This window comes from Pseudophryne corroboree, chromosome 5 (genome assembly GCF_028390025.1).
Source record: "Pseudophryne corroboree isolate aPseCor3 chromosome 5, aPseCor3.hap2, whole genome shotgun sequence".
Classification (NCBI taxonomy): Eukaryota; Metazoa; Chordata; class Amphibia; order Anura; family Myobatrachidae; genus Pseudophryne; species Pseudophryne corroboree.
Window position 1 is genome coordinate 97,012,450 of NC_086448.1, and position 20,900 is coordinate 97,033,349.

Consider the following 20,900-nt stretch of genomic DNA (forward strand, 5'->3'; position numbering starts at 1 on the left):
AAAAAATAATAAAACCACATTGACATAGATTAATAATTCATGATACATGTAATAAAATCATTCAATCGTTCAATGGTTCAATGCTCTGCACAGTGTTTCACTTAATTGCTACAAAGCTGCAACAGCTGAGTCCGGACTCGGCTGTTACAGCTTTGTAGCAATTAAGTGAAACACTGTGACTTATTGCAACTGTTGTATCTTTTTTTGCACTAAGAGGGTTAGTTTAACTAATGTATGGAGCAGAGCATTGAACGATTTTATTACATGTATCATGAATTATTAATCTATGTCAATGTGGTTTTAGTTTTTTATTATTTTTTTGCATGCAAATTTGTTGTTGAGGCAAGGGAAAGATTTTTCTCTGACGTCCTAGTGGATGCTGGGACTCCGTCAGGACCATGGGGATTAGCGGCTCCGCAGGAGACAGGGCACAAAAATAAAGCTTTAGGATCAGGTGGTGTGCACTGGCTCCTCCCCCTATGACCCTCCTCCAAGCCTCAGTTAGGTTTTTGTGCCCGTCCGAGCAGGGTGCAATCTAGGTGGCTCTCCTAAAGAGCTGCTTAGAAAAAGTTTTTAGGTTTTTTATTTTCAGTGAGTCCTGCTGGCAACAGGCTCACTGCATCGAGGGACTTAGGGGAGAGAAGTGAACTCACCTGCGTGCAGGATGGATTGGCTTCTTAGGCTACTGGACACCATTAGCTCCAGAGGGATCGAACACAGGCCCAGCCATGGAGTCCGGTCCTGGAGCCGCGCCGCCGACCCCCCTTGCAGATGCCGAAGATTGAAGAGGTCCAGAAACCGGCGGCAGAAGACTTTTCAGTCATGACCTTTGAAAAAGCTGCAGGCCCTGCAGCGAAACGCGTTAGGCATCCAGATCACACACTATTGGGAAGCTGCATGAGACGTATCCGGACCTTTAGTGGACTACTACTATCAGATGATCAGATGATCCATTCCAGCACATTGATGACACCACAAATACCAACTCAACAGTGAGGAATCCGCAATCTGGTGAGGACTAAGGACCCCAAAGATCCCATCCATATAAAGGGACGTTATTCAGAGGACTCCTTTCCTCCAGCGGTAATTATTGTGGTAATTATCACCAACAGAACTGTGCCACCAGTTCCAATGTTTTTTCTGATCCTATCATCTGACGTCCACACTAATTAAGGAACGGACATACACGAAATAGCTCCCCAGTGATCTGTACACTGATTTTATTATCATTTATCAATTTTATATTGCCTCGGCAATACTGTGCACTTTTAACTATTCATGTTAACCATTCATGTTAATAAATAATTTGGTATCTTTCCTTTTCAGTCCATTCATCTCCATTTGTTCATAGTGATATATATCGTTGTGTCGAATTCACACCTAATGTTTTTTGACTATAGCGCTGCTATTTTGTTTGTTATTTGTTGTTCATGAGGTAGCGCACAGCACTGCAGCTGTGCGCCATTGTTGTCAGCACACTTCACACAGCGGTCACTGAGGGTGCAGGGCGCTGGGGGGGGCGCCCTGGGCAGCAATGTATAATACCTTTCTTATGGCTAAAAATACATCACATATAGCCCTTGAGGCTATATGGATGTATTTAACCCCTGCCAGATCTCACAAACTCCGGGAGAAGAGCCCGCCGAAATAGGGGGCGGGGCTTATTCTCCTCAGCACACAGCGCCATTTTCCTGCTCAGCTCCGCTGTGAGGAAGGCTCCCAGGACTCTCCCCTGCACTGCACTACAGAAACAGGGTAAAACAGAGAGGGGGGGCACTTTTTTGGCGATATTACTATATTTAAGCTGTTATAAGGATACAACACTTATATAGGGTTGTTCCCATATATATTATAGCGCTTGGGTGTGTGCTGGCAAACTCTCCCTCTGTCTCCCCAAAGGGCTTGTGGGGTCCTGTCTTCAATAGAGCATTCCCTGTGTGTCTGCTGTGTGTCGGTACGTGTGTGTCGACATGTATGAGGACGATGTTGGTGTGGAGGCAGAGCAATTGCCGGTAATGGTGATGTCACCCCCCAGGGAGTCGACACCGGAATGGATGGCTTTGTTTATGGTATTACGTGATAATGTCAGCACATTACAAAAATCAGTTGACAACATGAGACGGCCGGCAAACCAGTTAGTACCTGCCCTGGCGTCTCAGACACCGTCAGGGGCTGTAAAACGCCCTTTACCTCAGTCGGTCGACACAGACCCAGACACGGACACTGAATCTAGTGTCGACGGTGAAGAAACAAACGTATTTTCCAGTAGGGCCACACGTTATATGATCACGGCAATGAAGGAGACTTTACATATCTCTGATACTGCAAGTACCACAAAAAGGGGTATTATGTGGGGTGTGAAAAAACTACCTGTAGTTTTTCCTGAATCAGAGGAATTGAATGATGTATGTGATGAAGCGTGGGTTAACCCAGATAGAAAAGTGCTAATTTCCAAAAAGTTATTGGCATTATACCCTTTCCCGCCAGAGGTTAGGGCGCGCTGGGAAACACCCCCTAGGGTGGATAAGGCGCTCACACGCTTATCAAAACAAGTGGCGTTACCGTCTCCTGATACGGCCGCCCTCAAGGATCCAGCTGATAGGAGGCTAGAAACTACCCTAAAAAGTATATACACACATACTGGTGTTATACTGCGACCAGCCATCGCCTCAGCCTGGATGTGCAGTGCTGGGGTGGTCTGGTCGGATTCCCTGACTGAAAATATTGATACCCTGGATAGGGACAGTATTTTATTGACTTTAGAGCAATTAAAGGATGCTTTTCTTTATATGCGAGATGCTCAGAGGGATATTTGCACTCTGGCATCGAGAGTAAGTGCGATGTCCATATCTGCCAGAAGAAGTTTATGGACGCGACAGTGGTCAGGTGATGCGGATTCCAAACGGCATATGGAAGTATTGCCGTATAAAGGGGAGGAATTATTTGGCGTCGGTCTATCGGATCTGGTGGCCACGGCAACTGCCGGGAAATCCACCTTTTTACCTCAGACCCCCTCCCAACAGAAAAAGACACCGTCTTTTCAGCCGCAGTCCTTTCGGTCCTATAAGAACAAGCGGGCAAAAGGACAGTCATATCTGCCCCGAGGCAGAGGAAAGGGTAAGAGAGGGCAGCAAGCAGCTCCTTCCCAGGAACAGAAGCCCGCCCCGGGTTCTGCAAAGCCCTCAGCATGACGCTGGGGCTTTACAAGCGGACTCAGGAGCGGTGGGGGGTCGACTCAAGAATTTCAGCGCGCAGTGGGCTTGCTCACAGGTGGACCCCTGGATCCTGCAGGTAGTATCTCAGGGTTACAGGTTGGAATTCGAGAAGTCTCCCCCTCGCCGGTTCCTAAAGTCTGCTTTGCCAACGTCTCCCTCAGACAGTGCGACGGTATTGGAAGCCATTCACAAGCTGTTTTCTCAGCAGGTGATAGTCAAGGTACCCCTCCTACAACAGGGAAAGGGGTATTACTCCACGCTATTTGTGGTACCGAAGCCGGACGGCTCGGTAAGACCTATTCTAAATCTGAAATCTTTGAACCTGTACATACAAAAATTCAAGTTCAAGATGGAGTCACTCAGAGCAGTGATAGCGAATCTGGAAGAAGGGGACTTTATGGTGTCCCTGGACATAAAAGATGCTTACCTGCATGTCCCAATTTGCCCTTCACATCAAGGGTACCTCAGGTTCGTGGTGCAAAACTGTCATTATCAGTTTCAGACGCTGCCGTTTGGATTGTCCACGGCACCTCGGGTCTTTACCAAGGTAATGGCCGAAATTATGATTCTTCTGCGAAGAAGAGGCGTATTAATTATCCCTTACTTGGACGATCTCCTGATAAGGGCAAGGTCCAGAGAACAGCTGGAGGACTGAGTAGCACTAACCCAAGTAGTGCTGCAACAACACGGGTGGATTCTGAATTTTCCAAAATCTCAGTTGACCCCGACAACACGTCTGCTGTTCCTGGGAATGATTCTGGACACGGTTCAGAAAAAGGTGTTTCTTCCGGAGGAGAAAGCCAAGGAGTTATCCGAACTTGTCAGGAACCTCCTAAAACCAGAAAAAGTGTCTGTGCATCAATGCACAAGAGTCCTGGGAAAGATGGTGGCTTCTTACGAAGCGATTCCATTCGGCAGATTCCACGCACGAACTTTTCAGTGGGATCTGCTGGACAAATGGTCCGGATCGCATCTGCAGATGCATCAGCGGATAACCTTATCGCCACGGACAAGGGTGTCTCTTCTGTGGTGGTTGCAGAGTGCTCATCTGTTAGAGGGCCGCAGATTCGGCATACAGGACTGGGTCCTGGTGACCACGGATGCCAGTCTGAGAGGCTGGGGAGCGGTCACACAGGGAAGAAACTTCCAGGGAATATGGTCAAGCCTGGAGATGTCTCTTCACATAAATATACTGGAGCTAAGAGCGATTTACAATGCTCTAAGCCTGGCAAAACCCCTGCTTCAGGGTCAGCCGGTGTTGATCCAGTCGGACAACATCACGGCAGTCGCCCACGTAAACAGACAGGGCGGCACAAGAAGCAGGAGAGCAATGGCAGAAGCTGCAAGGATTCTTCGCTGGGCGGAAGATCATGTGATAGCACTGTCAGCAGTGTTCATTCCGGGAGTGGACAACTGGGAAGCAGACTTCCTCAGCAGACACGATCTACACCCGGGAGAGTGGGGACTTCATCCAGAAGTTTTCCACATGATTGTGAACCGTTGGGAAAAACCAAAGGTGGATATGATGGCGTCTCGCCTCAACAAAAAACTGGACAGGTATTGCGCCAGGTCAAGAGACCCTCAGGCAATAGCTGTGGACGCTCTGGTAACACCGTGGGTGTTCCAGTCAGTGTATGTGTTTCCTCCTCTGCCTCTCATACCAAAAGTACTGAGAATTATACGGCAAAGGGGAGTAAGAACGATACTCGTGGCTCCGGATTGGCCAAGAAGAACTTGGTACCCGGAACTTCAGGAGATGCTCACGGAAGATCCGTGGCCTCTACCTCTAAGACGGGACCTGCTTCAGCAGGGACCGTGTCTATTCCAAGACTTACCGCGGCTGCGTTTGACGGCATGGCGGTTGAACGCCGAATTCTAAGGGAAAAAGGCATTCCGGAAGAGGTCATTCCTACACTGGTAAAAGCCAGGAAGGAGGTGACTGCACAACATTATCACCGCATTTGGAGAAAATATGTTGCGTGGTGTGAGGCCAGGAAGGCCCCCACGGAGGAATTTCAACTGGGTCGATTCCTACATTTCCTGCAAACAGGATTGTCTATGGGCCTCAAATTGGGGTCCATTAAGGTTCAAATTTCGGCCCTGTCGATTTTCTTCCAGAAAGAATTGGCTTCAGTTCCTGAAGTCCAGACTTTTGTGAAAGGAGTACTACATATACAGCCCCCGGTTGTGCCCCCAGTGGCTCCGTGGGACCTTAATGTCGTTTTGGATTTTCTCAAATCCCATTGGTTTGAGCCACTCAAATCGGTGGATTTGAAATATCTTACGTGGAAAGTAACCATGCTACTGGCCCTGGCTTCAGCCAGGAGAGTATCAGAATTGGCGGCTTTATCGTATAAAAGCCCATATCTGATTTTCCATTCGGACAGGGCAGAACTGCGGATGCGTCCTCAGTTTCTGCCTAAGGTGGTGTCAGCGTTTCACCTGAACCAGCCTATTGTGGTGCCTGCGGCTACTAGCGTTTTGGAGGATTCCAAGTTGCTGGACGTTGTCCGGGCATTGAAAATATATATTTCAAGGACGGCTGGAGTCAGAAAATCTGACTCGCTGTTTATACTGTATGCACCCAACAAGCTGGGTGCTCCTGCTTCTAAGCAGACGATTGCTCGTTGGATTTCTAGCACAATTCAACTTGCACATTCTGTGGCAGGCCTGCCACAGCCTAAATCTGTCAAGGCCCATTCCACAAGGAAGGTGGGCTCATCCTGGGCGGCTGCCCGAGGGGTCTCGGCATTACAACTCTGCCGAGCAGCTACGTGGTCGGGGGAGAACACGTTTGTAAAATTCTACAAATTTGATACCCTGGCTAAAGAGGACCTGGAGTTCTCTCATTCGGTGCTGCAGAGTCATCCGCACTCTCCCGCCCGTTTGGGAGCTTTGGTATAATCCCCATGGTCCTGACGGAGTCCCAGCATCCACTAGGACGTCAGAGAAAATAAGATTTTACTTACCGATAAATCTATTTCTCGTAGTCCGTAGTGGATGCTGGGCACCCATCCCAAGTGCGGATTGTCTGCAATACTTGTACCTAGTTATTGTTACAAAAAAATCGGGTTGTTATTGTTGTGAGCCGTCTGTTCAGAGGCTTCTACGTTTATCATACTGTTAACTGGGTTCAGATCACAAGTTGTACGGTGTGATTGGTGTGGCTGGTATGAGTCTTACCCGGGATTCAAAATCCTTCCTTATTGTGTACGCTCGTCCGGGCACAGTATCCTAACTGAGGCTTGGAGGAGGGTCATAGGGGGAGGAGCCAGTGCACACCACCTGATCCTAAAGCTTTATTTTTGTGCCCTGTCTCCTGCGGAGCCGCTAATCCCCATGGTCCTGACAGAGTCCCAGCATCCACTACGGACTACGAGAAATAGATTTATCGGTAAGTAAAATCTTATTTTTATTATTCTATATTTTGGTACTGTAATGGTACTATTGGAGAATTATTATTAAGATAAAGCAAATTAATAAATGTATTATTATAATAAGAAGTCTGTAAGCGCTGTCTGTATTTCTTCTTTTTTTAGTTTCTTTATATTACGTGCAGGGGGTTGGGAAGTCCCCCTGTTTATAGTGAGCTGCATGCAGATTTGGGACATATACATTTAAACGTTTTTAAACCGATTCAATTTAATTGAATTGGCGCCAGAGGGGCTACTTTATTGTAGGTTTTTCTGTCATGTGAAACTAGCCAATGGGAGTCTGGGGATGGGCTTAAGAAGGAGAAGTGAAGTCGAATGATGCTTCTCGGATGCAGCAGCGACTGTGAAACTCACAGCACTGCCGATCCCCAAGGTGAGGCAGCTAGCACATCTTATCTTTTACATGCAACATTACATGTATGTTTATATGTGTTAACCCGCCTCCCCCATCCCCCCCCCCACCTCTTCCCCTGCAATGTGCCCTCGGCAGTGGCGGAACTAGCGAGCGGTGGGCCCATGTGCGACAAAATGGCTTGCCCCCCCCCCCATCCCATCCAAGTCCACCCCCTCACCCCTGGAGAGGATCTGGTGAGGGGGGCCTGCTCAGGGAAGTGGATACCTAGCAACAGTGCCGTAACTAGACATTTTAGCACTGTGTGCAAGAAACAGCATTGGAGCCCCACCCCTGCATGTAAAACAGGGTCAGTTCGCGCCTTAGGCGTGGCTTCGTGGGGAAGGGGTGTGGCCACAAAATAATACCAATTCATAAAACGGTGCACAGTAGTCTCCATTATTCAAATTACGCCGCACAGTAGCACCACTATACCAGGTAGAGACCCTTTTACACCTTACGGCGGACAGATTCCTCTTTTTACACATTACAGCAGACAGCGTCCCCTTTTTACACATTACGGCAGACAGCGTCCCCCTTTTTTACACATAACGGCAGACAGCGTGCCCTTTTTACACATAACGGCAGACAGTGTGCCCTTGTTACACATAGCGGCAGACAGCGTGCCCTTGTTACACATAGCGGCAGGCAGCGTACACTTTTTACAAATAACGGCAGACAGCGTGCCCTTGTTAAACATAGCGGCAGACAGCGTACACTTTTTACAAATAACGGCAGACAGCGTGCCCTTGTTAAACATAGCGGCAGACAGCGTACACTTTTTTCACATAACGGCAGACAGCGTGCCCTTGTTAAACATAACGGCAGACAGCGTACACTTTTTTCACATAACGGCAGACAGCGTGCCCTTGTTAAACATAACGGCAGACAGCGTACACTTTTTACACATAACGGCAGACAGCGTGCCCTTTTTACACATAATGGCAGACAGCGTCCCCTTTTTACACATTACGGCAGACAGCGTGCCCTTGTTACACATTACAGCAGGCAGATTCCCCCTTTTTACACATTACGGCAGACAGCGTGCCCTTGTTACACATTACGCCAGACAGCGTGCCCTTGTTACACATTACGGCAGGCAGATTCCCCTTCTTACACATTGCGGCAGGCAGATTCCCCCTTTTTACACATTGTGGCAGGCAGATTCCCCGTTTTTACACATTGCGGCACACAGTCCCCCTTTTTTGTAGGAAAGAAAGAGAAAGAAAGAAAGAAAGAAAGAAAGAAAGAAAGAAAGAAAATAATTATACTTACCCTCTCCGCTGGCTCAGGCTCCTCGGTGCAGCGTCAGACGATTCCCGGGCAGTAGAGAAGGAGGAGGAGGGAGGTGAAGGAGGGAGCCGCAGCAGCGCTGTGTTATTGGTGGAGGCCCTGCTGCTGCTGCCCCTCTGCTTCACTATAGGCTGTTCTCGGAAGACAGCCTACAGTGAAGCAGAGGGGCAGCAGCGCCTCCACCAGTAACAAAGCGCTGCTGCGGCTCCCTCCTCCACCTCCCTCCTTCTCCCCCGTACCGCTGCTCCTCTCATCTCCGGGCGGCTGTGCGCTGCGGGCAGCGGTTGCCCGCAGCGCACAGCGGCATGTAATGAGTCAGTTTGACTCATTACATGCTTGGTCCCCTGGACAGAGGCGGGCCCCAGTGCAACGCACTGGTTGCACTGGCGGTAGTTCCGCCTCTGGCCCTCGGGCAGCAGCCACCCCTGAGTAGTTCACATTTCCTGTCTCACTGTTTTTTGGTCTCTCCTCATTACAACTGTAGCTGCTCAGAAACGTCACTCGCCAAGCTTCTTTAATATTGGCGGCTGATAATGCTTCTGCCTTACAGTAGTGGCACAATTTCCCCATTGTCAGCTAGAATAGTTATTTCACTACTGTACCTTATGTATCCGGTGTTCCCTGCACCTCTGCGATTGCAAGCTCCATTAGGCAGGGTCATCTTTACCCTCTGTGTCCTGTCTGAATGTAATAATTATTTTTTGGTCAGGATTCCTTTAATACACAGTACTGCGTAGTATGTTGCAGCTTTTAATTACAGCAAAATACTAATAATGCCAGGACCTGCGATAATGTTGGATGAGGTGCGGTATGTGGAGGGGCAACAAACTCTGTTGACCTGGGACTTGTATGTTATAATAGTATACAAAATGCTTATCTACCTTGAATAAACTATTGTAGTAATAAAAACATATTAGTGTTTGTATTTCACTGAGTACATAAGGCCATGGCACAACCCACACCTACCTAAAAGCTACACATCATCATTGTTTAATAGATGGGTTACTACATAGATATCACTTTATTATTAAATAACCCTTTATAAGTACATACAGAAATCTCCATGGTAACATTCTATTCCAAAGTTACAATATTTGTCATAATTTTATGGAATAGTGTATTCAATATTAAAAATAGTTATTTTAGGCATATCATTTTATTCTCTTTATTTTTTTATTTTATGTTTGTGGCGTAAAATAGGTAATTCTGTGTACAACTGTATTATTCTACATATATCCATTTATTAACAAGTGAGACCTGATAAATTGCATGCTTAGCAGTTGGAAAAGCATCTTTCATAGATTATAGTGGAACAGCGCCCCCTATGCTATATCCTGAAATATTCAACATTTTCAACAATGGAGTTATGTTTTCTTCAGTGTCAATTATTTTAATTTAAAAGGAAGATAAGAAACACACATTAATGATGTGGTTATTTTTTGAAATGTATAAAAAAGAGAATTCAGCCAATTTAACATAAAGATAATCTTTTAGCTAATATTAGGATTTTTTTAAAATGAAAATGCAACAAATACTGTTATTAAGTAAACCACTCTTGATTGCTTTCGTGTAACGCAGTCTCTGTGGAAAATTATCATCTAATAATTATAGATTATACTGTAAGGTATCATTATTTACTGTTGTAAAGCACTTACTGTATTCAGCTGTATTAAACCATTATCATCGCTCACTGTGCTTTTAAGTTATTTTTTTTTATTTAATTAAAAACGTTTAAAGCAGCTACAATAAAATTATAAATACCAATCATCTACTGTAAATTCTGTATCATTAGAACTTAATATAACAATATAAGTTGCTATTAGTATATGTAATGCTTTATATCTCTGGTTATGGGGGCATGTATCAAACCTTGGAGATGGATAAAGTGGATAGAGATAAAGTACCAACCAACCAGCTTCTAATTGTCATTTTACTGGCTGTGTTTGAAAAATGACAGTAAGGACCTGATTGGTTAGTACTTTATCTTTCCACAAGGTTTGATACATGTCCCCCTTAATCATCTGAGGTTTTTTTTACCTTGCGGTTTTTTAAGTTTCGGTATCCAGCTTTTACCTGGGTGTCTTTAGTTGTATTGCCATCCCTGCTGTCACATACAGTACTGTCTGACCCACTACTGAAAATGTTAACTATGGATGTTTATGATTTATAGTCTTATTATTGCTTTCGATGATAAATGGTTCTTAGGCCATGAGCATCAGATGCAAAATGATGACAGGAATTTGTCTACTACAAAAGGAAATAGAAGAGGATTTTATCTGAGTGCTGCCTCCCTAGTTCTCATTCTCTTATTCTCTCATTCCCTTCCTCTCTTCTACATTTTCTTTCTCTCTCTCTCTCTCTCTCTCTCTCTCTCTCTCTATTTGTTTGCTTTTCACAGTCTCCTCCTTTTTCTACCTCTCTCTTCTTTTCCACACCCCTCGCTCTCTCTATGGCCCAAATGTATCAAGCCTTGGAGAGTGATAAATTGCATGTGATAAAGTACCAACCAATCAGCTCATAACTGTCATTTCTGCTGCGGGGTACACTGGGCTCCACAAGGATTAACATTGGGGTGTAGAGTAGGATCTTGATCCGAGGCACCAACAGGCTCAAAGCTTTGACTGTTCCCAAGATGCACAGCGCAGCCTCCTCTATAACCCCGCCTCCATGCACAGGAGCTCAGTTTGTAAGTTGGTGCCATGCAGTAAGCAGGTAATCAACAGGAGGGCTGCTATTGCAGCCCATATTATAGCTTATTTCAGAAGAAAAGAAGAAATTTTGAAGACTTCAAGGGCTGCAGCTTTTATGTATGTCAGATAAGACATCCTTTGCTGCAGCTCCATAACTCCCCCAGCGGCGCTGTGTACTCCCGTGCCCTGGTTGCCGGGTAAATACAGCGGGGGCTCCGGTGTCTTTCTGTTAGTCACACACACTCGCCGCTGACCTCCAGGATCGCGTGGCCGCAGGTACAAGGGGAGGTAAGGGGTCTCTTTGGCCTGCTTTTACCGCGATCCGGTGCGGCGGGCCGCGCGCGCTGGCGTGGACACTGTAAAGGACAGCCGCTCCACTAGTCACCAGGACACCGGGCACAGGTGGGGTTTTTTCTCTTATAAAAACACGTTTTTAACAAGCCCGCAGCACCCAGTGGGGAAGCCAGCAGGGAGATAAGGCCTGACCTGTAGCCCCTCCCCCAGCCCCAGGGCACCATTTGGGTAAATGTTCCCACCCTGGAGCTGCATATCTCTCCCTCATTCCCTGTCAGCCGCCATTAGAAACGAAGCTGAGCTGTTCCTGGGACTGCTTGGGCAAATCCGCCTCTGTAAAGCCGCCTGCTCGCCAGCGCTGTGCATTTTACAGGACACTTAAGTATTCTACCTGTCAAGGGACAGTGTTAGTTAAGAAAGAGTGCATACATTCAGGGCTGTGTGGTACAAACGCCCTGTGATATACATCCAGTATCTACTGTGTTTTGTTATATCTACTATTTACATATATAGCTATACTGAGTATTACTTTGTATTGCTAGACCAGTGCAGTTTTATGGTTGTATAATTTCTGCATGGTACGCTTGTGACTATATATGTGTGTGTTCATGTAGCTGCTGCGTGGCTGCCATATCGGGTATTTCACTCAGCGTGCTACTTCTGTATTCTGTAACCTGAGGGGCTAAGTGTGTCAGGTTTATAAATAATATAGGTATTTCACAAGATATACTTGCTGTGTATTTCTCTTTGTGATTTATAGTCACTTTCTATTTTTATATATATATATATATATATATATATAGAAAAATGGAGAGAGTCTGGCACTCAAAAGGACTTGCTGAGCAGCAAATAGCTGGTTTGAATAACGAGCTGACAGCGCAGCTTCAAGTAGTCAACGTTTCATTTATTATCATAAATTTCGTCAGGACAAGAACAGTTTACAATTCAAATAATCTTACCTTAAATAGCCCACCAGACAAACCATCCCGCACGCTGTGTCTGCTTCCTGGACGGGGTTCGATGACGTCACCCCGGGGCGACGCGCGCTCTCCAGCGCCGTTTCCATAGTAACCCACCGGAGGCATTCACAGCGCTATAACAACAATACAAAATAATGCACTTTAAAAACACGTGTAAAAAAGTGAAGAAAACATCAGATGTGCAGAAAGTTACTGCTGTAGGTGCTACAGAGGCATGAGAAGTATTAAATATAAATGCCACAATTACCATGATGTAATAGCAAATTAGCATATATAAAGAATAGCAAATTAGCATATATAAAGACATACACCCAATATGTCAAACTTCTTAAACTAAAGAAGAAAGAAATTGATTATTTTTTACATGGCTCCACTTTGAGCGATTATTTTCGCAAAAAATTGATCCCCAGGGGCTTCCGGATCAAAAATGCACCCACCATCGGTAAATTCAGCCCAGAGTTTTGCCGACGGTGGGTAGCAGTATTAAACAAATGTAGTTTTGATTTATTACTCTTGGATATCGAAGAATCTCAACGGGAACTAACCAAGATTAAAGATAACATCCATGCTTTTGAGGCTACTTTGGACAATACATTTAAAAACGACCCGGATACTCAGTGGATGACTAAACTCCAAGAGCAAGTTGACAAATATCGACATGATTTACTTAAATTCAAACGCGACAAGCTCACTGTAGTACAAAGGGATTACCAACAGGGTTCCGTTTATCCGTGGGTTAATAACCCAGGTGTATCGACTAAACGACAAGGATTGCCCAGATGGCGACAGCGACGCGATCGGGCCCACAATGACTCTTCTGGCACACAGTCATCACAAAGTGATCAGGATGGTGATTCTTCTAAAACCCGTGGTAAACCCCCTTTAGGGGTTCGCGCCCGCGCTCAACGCGAGGCACCAACAACAAAAAAACCAGGCGAGGCGGCCAATGGAAAAGGATCTACAAACATGAAGCGCGCAGTCAAGAAGAAGACATAGTGTTTAATCTGTCCAAAAGAACCTTGTCTGAGGATGAAATAAGTGTTCTTAATAAAGGTTTTTCCTTTATACCATCTACTTCTTTTGATAAATTTACCTGGACAGTTGACCTTCATAAATTCACCCGACAGATTAGACTAAAGGAGTTTTTTGACAAGCAGCCAGTACAACTCCCAGCATCTCAACTGCAAAGATTCAAACCTAAATCAGCTTTTGATCCTTCCTCCTCCAACAATTCACTGAAAGTCTTTTCCAGGACTCTTAATAAACATGCAATGGATACAGCCAATAATTATGTCCCTCCTAGAAACAACCTCACCAGAGCCGAAAGGACAGCTCTGAAGAATTTACAGAATTACAAGGATATTGTCATCCGCCCCGCAGACAAGGGCGGGGGGGTGGTGGTCCTTGATCTCGAATATTATCGTCAAGAATTGCAATCTCAATTGAATGACACTGAGGTTTATAAGGAGTTGGGGTCGGACCCCACCAATGTATTCAAGAATGAATTGGATGCCACTCTGAAGGAGGCTTCCGAAAAGGGGCTTATTACAGAAACAGTCCGCCAAGCTTTAACTACTAACTACCCAAAAACACCAGTCCTGTATTCTATCCCGAAATTACATAAAAACCCTATTTGTCCTCCTGGACGACCGATTATCAGTGCACGGGAGTCCATTTATTACATTGTATCACAATATCTGGACAGTTTCCTACAGGAATTAATCCAGGATCAATTCACGTTCCTGAAAGATTCTTCTACATTCCTTAGGAAACTATCTTCGTTCCCTATACTACCAGAGGGCAGCCATCTGTGTACAGTTGATGTGGTGTCACTATACACCAATATCCCCCATGAGAGGGGTGTACAGGCCGTTCGCAGATTTCTTACTGGAAACTTGGCATACCGTGGTCCTGATATACAACTTTTTTGTGAGCTACTACACTTATCTTTAACCAGGAACTATTTTCTTTTTGATTGTCGATGGTACATTCAACTGAGAGGCTGCGCTATGGGATCTTGCGTGGGGCCGTCCCTAGCTAATATCTTCATGTTTGACATCGACCACAATCTTTTTTTGTTAAACCCCATGATGCAGCCGCATATCCTATACCTCACCAGATACATAGATGATTTATTCATCATTTGGACCGGTACCCGCCAAGCCTTTGAAACCGCAATGGACCATGTTAACACCATGGATGACAATATACACTTCACATATTCCATCAGTGACAAACAGGTACAATTCCTTGATGTCGAAGTCACCATAGAAGATGGGAAACTCACCACCGATCTATATAAGAAACCAACGGATCGAAACACCATATTAAGGGCCGACAGCCAACATCCTGGCTTCGTATCTCAGAGTCTCCCCAAGTCCCAATTTCTACGTGCTATCCGCACCTGTGACACGCCTGTTAAAGCAGAACAACGTATAGATCTGATGATCCAACAATTTGTCACTAGAGGTTATAACATCACCCGTCTGATGGACATTAAACATCAGGTGTTAACTACTCAGCGTGAGGATTCTCTTGTTCCAAAAAATTCCACCAAGAAACGGGACAACAGAATACCATTTGTCCAGGAATTTCATCCCCTTAATCACAAGATTATGGAAAACGGTAAAAAACTGTGGCCTATAATCACGGCAGATCCTGATTTAAAATCTCTTCAAGATTATAAGCTGATGCCAAGCTACAGACGAAACCGTAATCTTCGTGACATACTTGTCAAAAATGACATTTCAAACATGGACATATCTGCTCCCAGAACTTTTCTAGCACGACGGCCTGGTTGCTACAAGTGCCTAGGTTGCACCACATGTCGCTCTATGGAATGTGGTTCTTTCTTTACTCATCCACACTCTGGAATCAAAATTAATATCAAACATGTCTTAACCTGTCAAAGCTCTTATGTCATCTACTATATTAAATGTCCATGTGGCTTACTATACGTGGGCAAGACCATCCGACAATTTAAGGAAAGGATGGCATTGCACCGCCAAGCCATACGTTCTGCCCTTTCTGGCACCCCTCAAGAACAACCGGTCGCCCGCCATTTTCGTGAAGCAAAACACACTTTGGCAAGTTTACGACATAAGGTCATTGACCATATTCCTGCCAATATACGTGGCGGCGACCGTGGCACTCTGTTATTACGCAGGGAAGCCCGTTGGATCTTTGAGCTCCGCACACTTTCACCGTACGGCCTCAATGAGTCCAACAATTTGGGTTGCTTTTTCTAGCCATGTACAGGCCATTCTCATTGGCCCATTTCTTTGCTGTCCTCATAGTGTCCTATTAATCATCTAGTTTAGAATCAGGTTAATATTTATAGTACTTATTAGTTTTCTCTCCATGCTGTAATATTGGCATACACCAGTAGATACATGTATTATCGTTATTGTAGTCTGAATTTTTTACGATAGAACCAGGCTATTAGCAAATAGATTTTCATCGCACCACTAATTAGTGGATATATTGGGTGTATGTCTTTATATATGCTAATTTGCTATTACATCATGGTAATTGTGGCATTTATATTTAATACTTCTCATGCCTCTGTAGCACCTACAGCAGTAACTTTCTGCACATCTGATGTTTTCTTCACTTTTTTACACGTGTTTTTAAAGTGCATTATTTTGTATTGTTGTTATAGCGCTGTGAATGCCTCCGGCGGGTTACTATGGAAACGGCGCTGGAGAGCGCGCGTCGCCCCGGGGTGACGTCATCGAACCCCGTCAAGGAAGCAGACACAGCGTGCGGGATGGTTTGTCTGGTGGGCTATTTAAGGTAAGATTATTTGAATTGTAAACTGTTCTTGTCCTGACGAAATTTATGATAATAAATGAAACGTTGACTACTTGAAGCTGCGCTGTCAGCTCGTTATTCAAACCAGCTATTTGCTGCTCAGCAAGTCCTTTTGAGTGCCAGACTCTCTCCATTTTTCTACCATTAATTACATCCGGCACCAAGGCATCTACATCATTTACTTGGATCCTAAGGAGTGCCAGTCCTTGCGACATTATATATATATATATATATATCTCTCTCTTGGATTCCCGGTTTGTGCTAACAGGAAAGTCACACTACACTGGGAGTTCTTGCTAGGTATGTCGCTGCTAAATATTGTACCAAGTTGCCTGATATTGTGCTTATTATTATGTCAGCTACACGGGGCAACAGAGCTGGGGCTTCTCCCACATTGCGTGGTGGTGATGCTGCAGACATTTTGGAGGAAAATATGGCAGCAGAGAGTTCAGGTTCAGGGGGTTCCTTACCCCCCAGTGGGTCTGTAGCACCGGGGGCAACAAATGACCCACCTTGGGCTACCTTTTCCATGCTGTTAAACATGCTAGTAACTAAACTGACGCCCCCTGTGGGACCACCTGTGCCAATGCAGCAGTTTATGGTCCCTGCAGTTAATCCGCCATGGGCGGATCAAATCTCAACTCAGTTACAGCACTTGAACCGGTCACTGACTAAATCTAAATCTCACTCTCGCCCACCTAAGACTAAAACGTCTTCTAAACGGGCCGCTACTTCCTCACAATCCACTGCTATTCCGGACTCATCCTCTGAGGAGGATGGTGCATATACTGACCCCACAGACACTGACTCAGATGCTTCCGATGGGGAAGGGAGGTCAATGGTGGATGTCCCTGATTTGATTGAGGCTATCAGGCTCATTCTTCAGGTCTCTGATGAACCTGTGCCTGCGGCTGTCTCTAAAAATCCGGACAGATTTAAACGTAAGAAGGTGGTTAAACAAGTTATACCTCATTCTCAACACCTGGCTGACATACGTCAGGAATCCTGGGAAAATCCGCGAACGAAATTCACACCGCATAAGAAACTGTTGGCTCGCTATCCTCTCTCTGCGGAGCTATGTAAAAATTGGGAAACTCCTCCGCCTGTAGATTCTCATGTGGCACGCATGGTAGTTTCCTCTGCTCTGCTAGTAACTGCCGTCACCTCTCTGAAGGAACCGACGGATAGACGTGTGGAGGGTTGTTTGAAAGTGATTTACACCCTAACGGGGGCTGTGCATAGGCCAACCATTGCAGCAACTTGGGCTGCCGAAGCTGTTGAGGCGTGGGCTCAGGAGCTAGAGGTGGAGCTGCCTTCCAACGCATCTGAGCATACTCGACAATGTCTCTCATATATTGCCACGGCTTCTCTGTACCTTAAGGAGGTGGCCTCCAATGCCGGGGTGCTGGCGGCCAAGGCTGCTACTACGTCCATCTTGGCCAGACGTATCCTTTGGTTGAGATCCTGGTTGGTGAATATGGATTCCAAGAAAACCCTGGAAGTGCTTCCTTTCAAGGGAGACATTCTCTTTGGAGAAGACCTCAATAAGATTGTGGCTGATCTGGCTACTGCTAAAACAGCTTGCCTACCTAGTACGGCTCCTTCCACGCAGAAGGCTAAAAGTACTTTCCCTCTGCCCTTTCGTCCTCCAGGTAAAGCAAAAGGTCAGGCATACCCAAAGCAAGCTCTGCTTCCAGACCTGCCAAACCCAGTCCGAAGCGGGCCTGGGCTGCCCGTCAGTCTGCTTCCAAAACTGACAAGCCTGCCGCATGACGGGGCGGGCCTCCCTCTGGGGGATCCCAGGGTTGGGGGACGACTTCTAGGTTTTGCCCAGGAATGGTTGAAGATCACTTCCGATGCCTGGGTAAGGGAAGTCGTCACTCGAGGTTACGCCGTACCCTTCAAGAATCGTCCCCCTCATCGATTTTGCCTGACAGCTGTTTCTAGTCCCGAAGCCCATTCTACTCGGTCGGTTGGACCTTCTTGGGCGGCCCACCGTGGTGCGACCCTTGAACAATTGTGCAAGGCAGCTACGTGGTCCTCAGTGAACACGTTCATAAGGTTCTATGCCTTCGATACTTCCGCTTCCCAGGATGCCTCCTTTGGACGCCGGGTTCTTGTGCCCGCTACAGTGCCTCCCCTCCCATAAGGAACTGCTTTAGGACATCCCTGATGTTAATCCTTGTGGAGCCCAGTGTACCCCGCAGCAGAAAAGGAGATTTATGATAAGAACTTCTGTTGTTAAATCTCTTTCGGCGAGGTACACTGGGCTCCACAAGGCGCCCACCCTGACGCACTTTGCTTCTTTGGGTTGGTATGGCATAGCCGCTGACACCTTCTCCGGTGGTGAGTGTGTGGTGTATATGGCTACGAGCGATTGTCGTCTCTAGTACCTGCTACTGCATTGGGCTGGTTAACGAAACTGAGCTCCTGTGCACGGAGGTGGGGTTATAGAGGAGGCGGCGCTATGCATCTTGGGAACAGTCAAAGCTTTGAGCCTGTTGGTGCCTTGGATCAAGATCCTACTCTACACCCCGATGTTAATCCTTGTGGAGCCCAGCTCTTACCTCGCAGAAAGAGATTTAACAAAGGTAAGTTCTTACCATAAATCTCATTTTTTCACACACAGCCTGTAACATGGCAGTTAGGAACTGATTGGCTGGAATTATATCACTGTGCAATTAATCACGCTCCAAGGCTCTACAAATCTGGGCCTGTGTCTCTCCTCATGGGTGTATCTATAATGAGTGTAGGGGTGCTGGCCACACAGGCTCATACTTACTTTCCTGGTTCCTGTGGGAGATTTTTCGGGTAGTCCACCACACCCCCGACACAGTGGGCACTTCTCCAGCATTCCACCCACTTTCTGGAGAAGAGGGTAGAATGGGGAGTATAATATGGGAATCCGAGGAGAGGACAGGGCCTAATGGCGCTTTTCTATAGCAATCGCCATGCCCCCAATGCAAATATTCGACAATTGTGCCATTTTCTCTCTGAGGGGGTGGGGATTGATGATGCAATATGTCCCGCCCATGTCACCGCCCACCTGTTTCTACTCTCCGGTCTCCTCGGAGAGGAAATTGTCAATGTAGGTAAGTATGCTGGGTCCAGGAGGGCTCACGCTGCACACCCTACACCCATTCCTAATACTTACCTCTCCATCGGCATTGCCAATTTCACCAGGAACATGGTGCACGCGCACTACAAAAACCACAGTGTAAATGGCAGCAGCTTCATTTTCCCAGAGATAGGTGGGCGCACAGTAGACTCTGGCACAGTGGGAGAGTCTACTGGTGAATTCCCAAGCAAGTAAGGGGGGCCCACACAGAGGTTGCCCACAGCCCTCTCTTCTCTTGATCCGCCCCTGTCTCTCCTCTTTCTCTGTGCACACAACATCCAGCTTATGTGCTTTCCAACCTTCGTACAACCTAACTATAACATTGCTGTTTCTTTGTGTCACTCCAGTCATTAGAAGCAGAGAAAGACAAAGAGGGTTATGAAGAAGATAACTCTAAAGACATTGAAGATTCTGCAGTATACACTGCCACAAAACTAGTGAGAAGGAAATCAAGTCGCCTTGGCAGCTTTAAGAAAGCACCAGAGAAGGAAGACAAAGCGTACGAGGAAGACGATGATGATAAAGATGAGGTGAGTTCCCTGTGACATTGTGTCTGCTGCAGTAATAGTAACATGTCTGACAGATCCTGGTTCCTTTGTTTATATTATTCTGTCCATCATGTATTGTAAACAGTCAGCATATTGGCGCTGGTTCTGTAGGGCACTGTTAGCTGTTCACTGAAACAAATGGTGAGTTTATTCACACAGGGCACACGCTGTCTGTCCTACTCTGAGTCAGACAGAGCTTAGCTGGATCCGTCTTTCTGTGAAGTAGGGCATTTCGGGGCGAGAAATGGGCGGTTACAATGAGATTGCATGTAACCACTCTGGCTTGTGGGATTTGGTCGGCATGTCGTGGGTGTGTATAAAGCTCAGTGTGATTCTGAGTCATGCCTATGTGGAGCCTGTTCATGAGGAATCTCTTGCACCATGGGACTGGTGCAATTGCAGATACTAATACAGATGGCTGTGGTCGGCGGCATAAAATCAATGGGCGCCACTGGTTTCCGCTTGCAGGCACCTGATCCCCCGCAATAGATGAATGACTGCTGCATTAGCATAAGATAGTTAATAAGCTTCCGCAACTACAGCCACTTTGCCAGCAACTCAGAATCAGCTCAGTATTATGTAGGGGTATTTATCATATTCATATAACTCCAAAACAAACAAAAACTACAGATGTAGCCATGTTCATCTGTGCTGCGATGCTGCATGTTGCGCCAGGCTGCAACTATTCACAGCCGGTGATCGTTCCATTAATTCCTATGGACGTACAGGTGTATATGCACGTGTGCCTCCTAGTCGTGGGGCACACTAGTTGCACCAGCTATGCCATGCTAAGAGTGGCTACATCTGTATTAATGCATTGCCATTATGTACGTTACAGGCTGTAAAGGTGCCACCGGTCTCTTTTCTAAAAATTATGAAGCTGAACAAGTCGGAGTGGCCATACTTTGTGGTTGGTGTCATTAGCGCAATTATCAACGGTGCCACACAGCCAGCGTTTGCCATTATATTCTCCAGGATTATCGGGGTATGTAAAGAACTACAAATCATAATAGATTTCACCTTTTGAACCCAGTGATGTAGGTGTTAAATCATGAAATGTGTAAAATGACATTACATCAAGGCATGCATGCACTAAAGGCTACTGTACTGTGGGGGTCATTCCG

General features: G+C 46.1%; 1 protein-coding gene across 2 annotated transcripts in view; it reads left to right on the forward strand.

The window, feature by feature from the left end:
- Nucleotides 1–20,900, forward strand: part of LOC134927268 (ATP-dependent translocase ABCB1-like) — a 406,228-nt gene that overhangs the window by 233,036 nt on the left and 152,292 nt on the right. For both annotated transcript variants that reach the window (XM_063921481.1, XM_063921480.1), the window contains exons 16-17: nt 19,576–19,758; nt 20,615–20,761. In XM_063921481.1, coding sequence (XP_063777551.1) covers nt 19,576–19,758; nt 20,615–20,761 — 330 coding nt within the window. The remainder of the gene's footprint in view (nt 1–19,575; nt 19,759–20,614; nt 20,762–20,900) is intronic.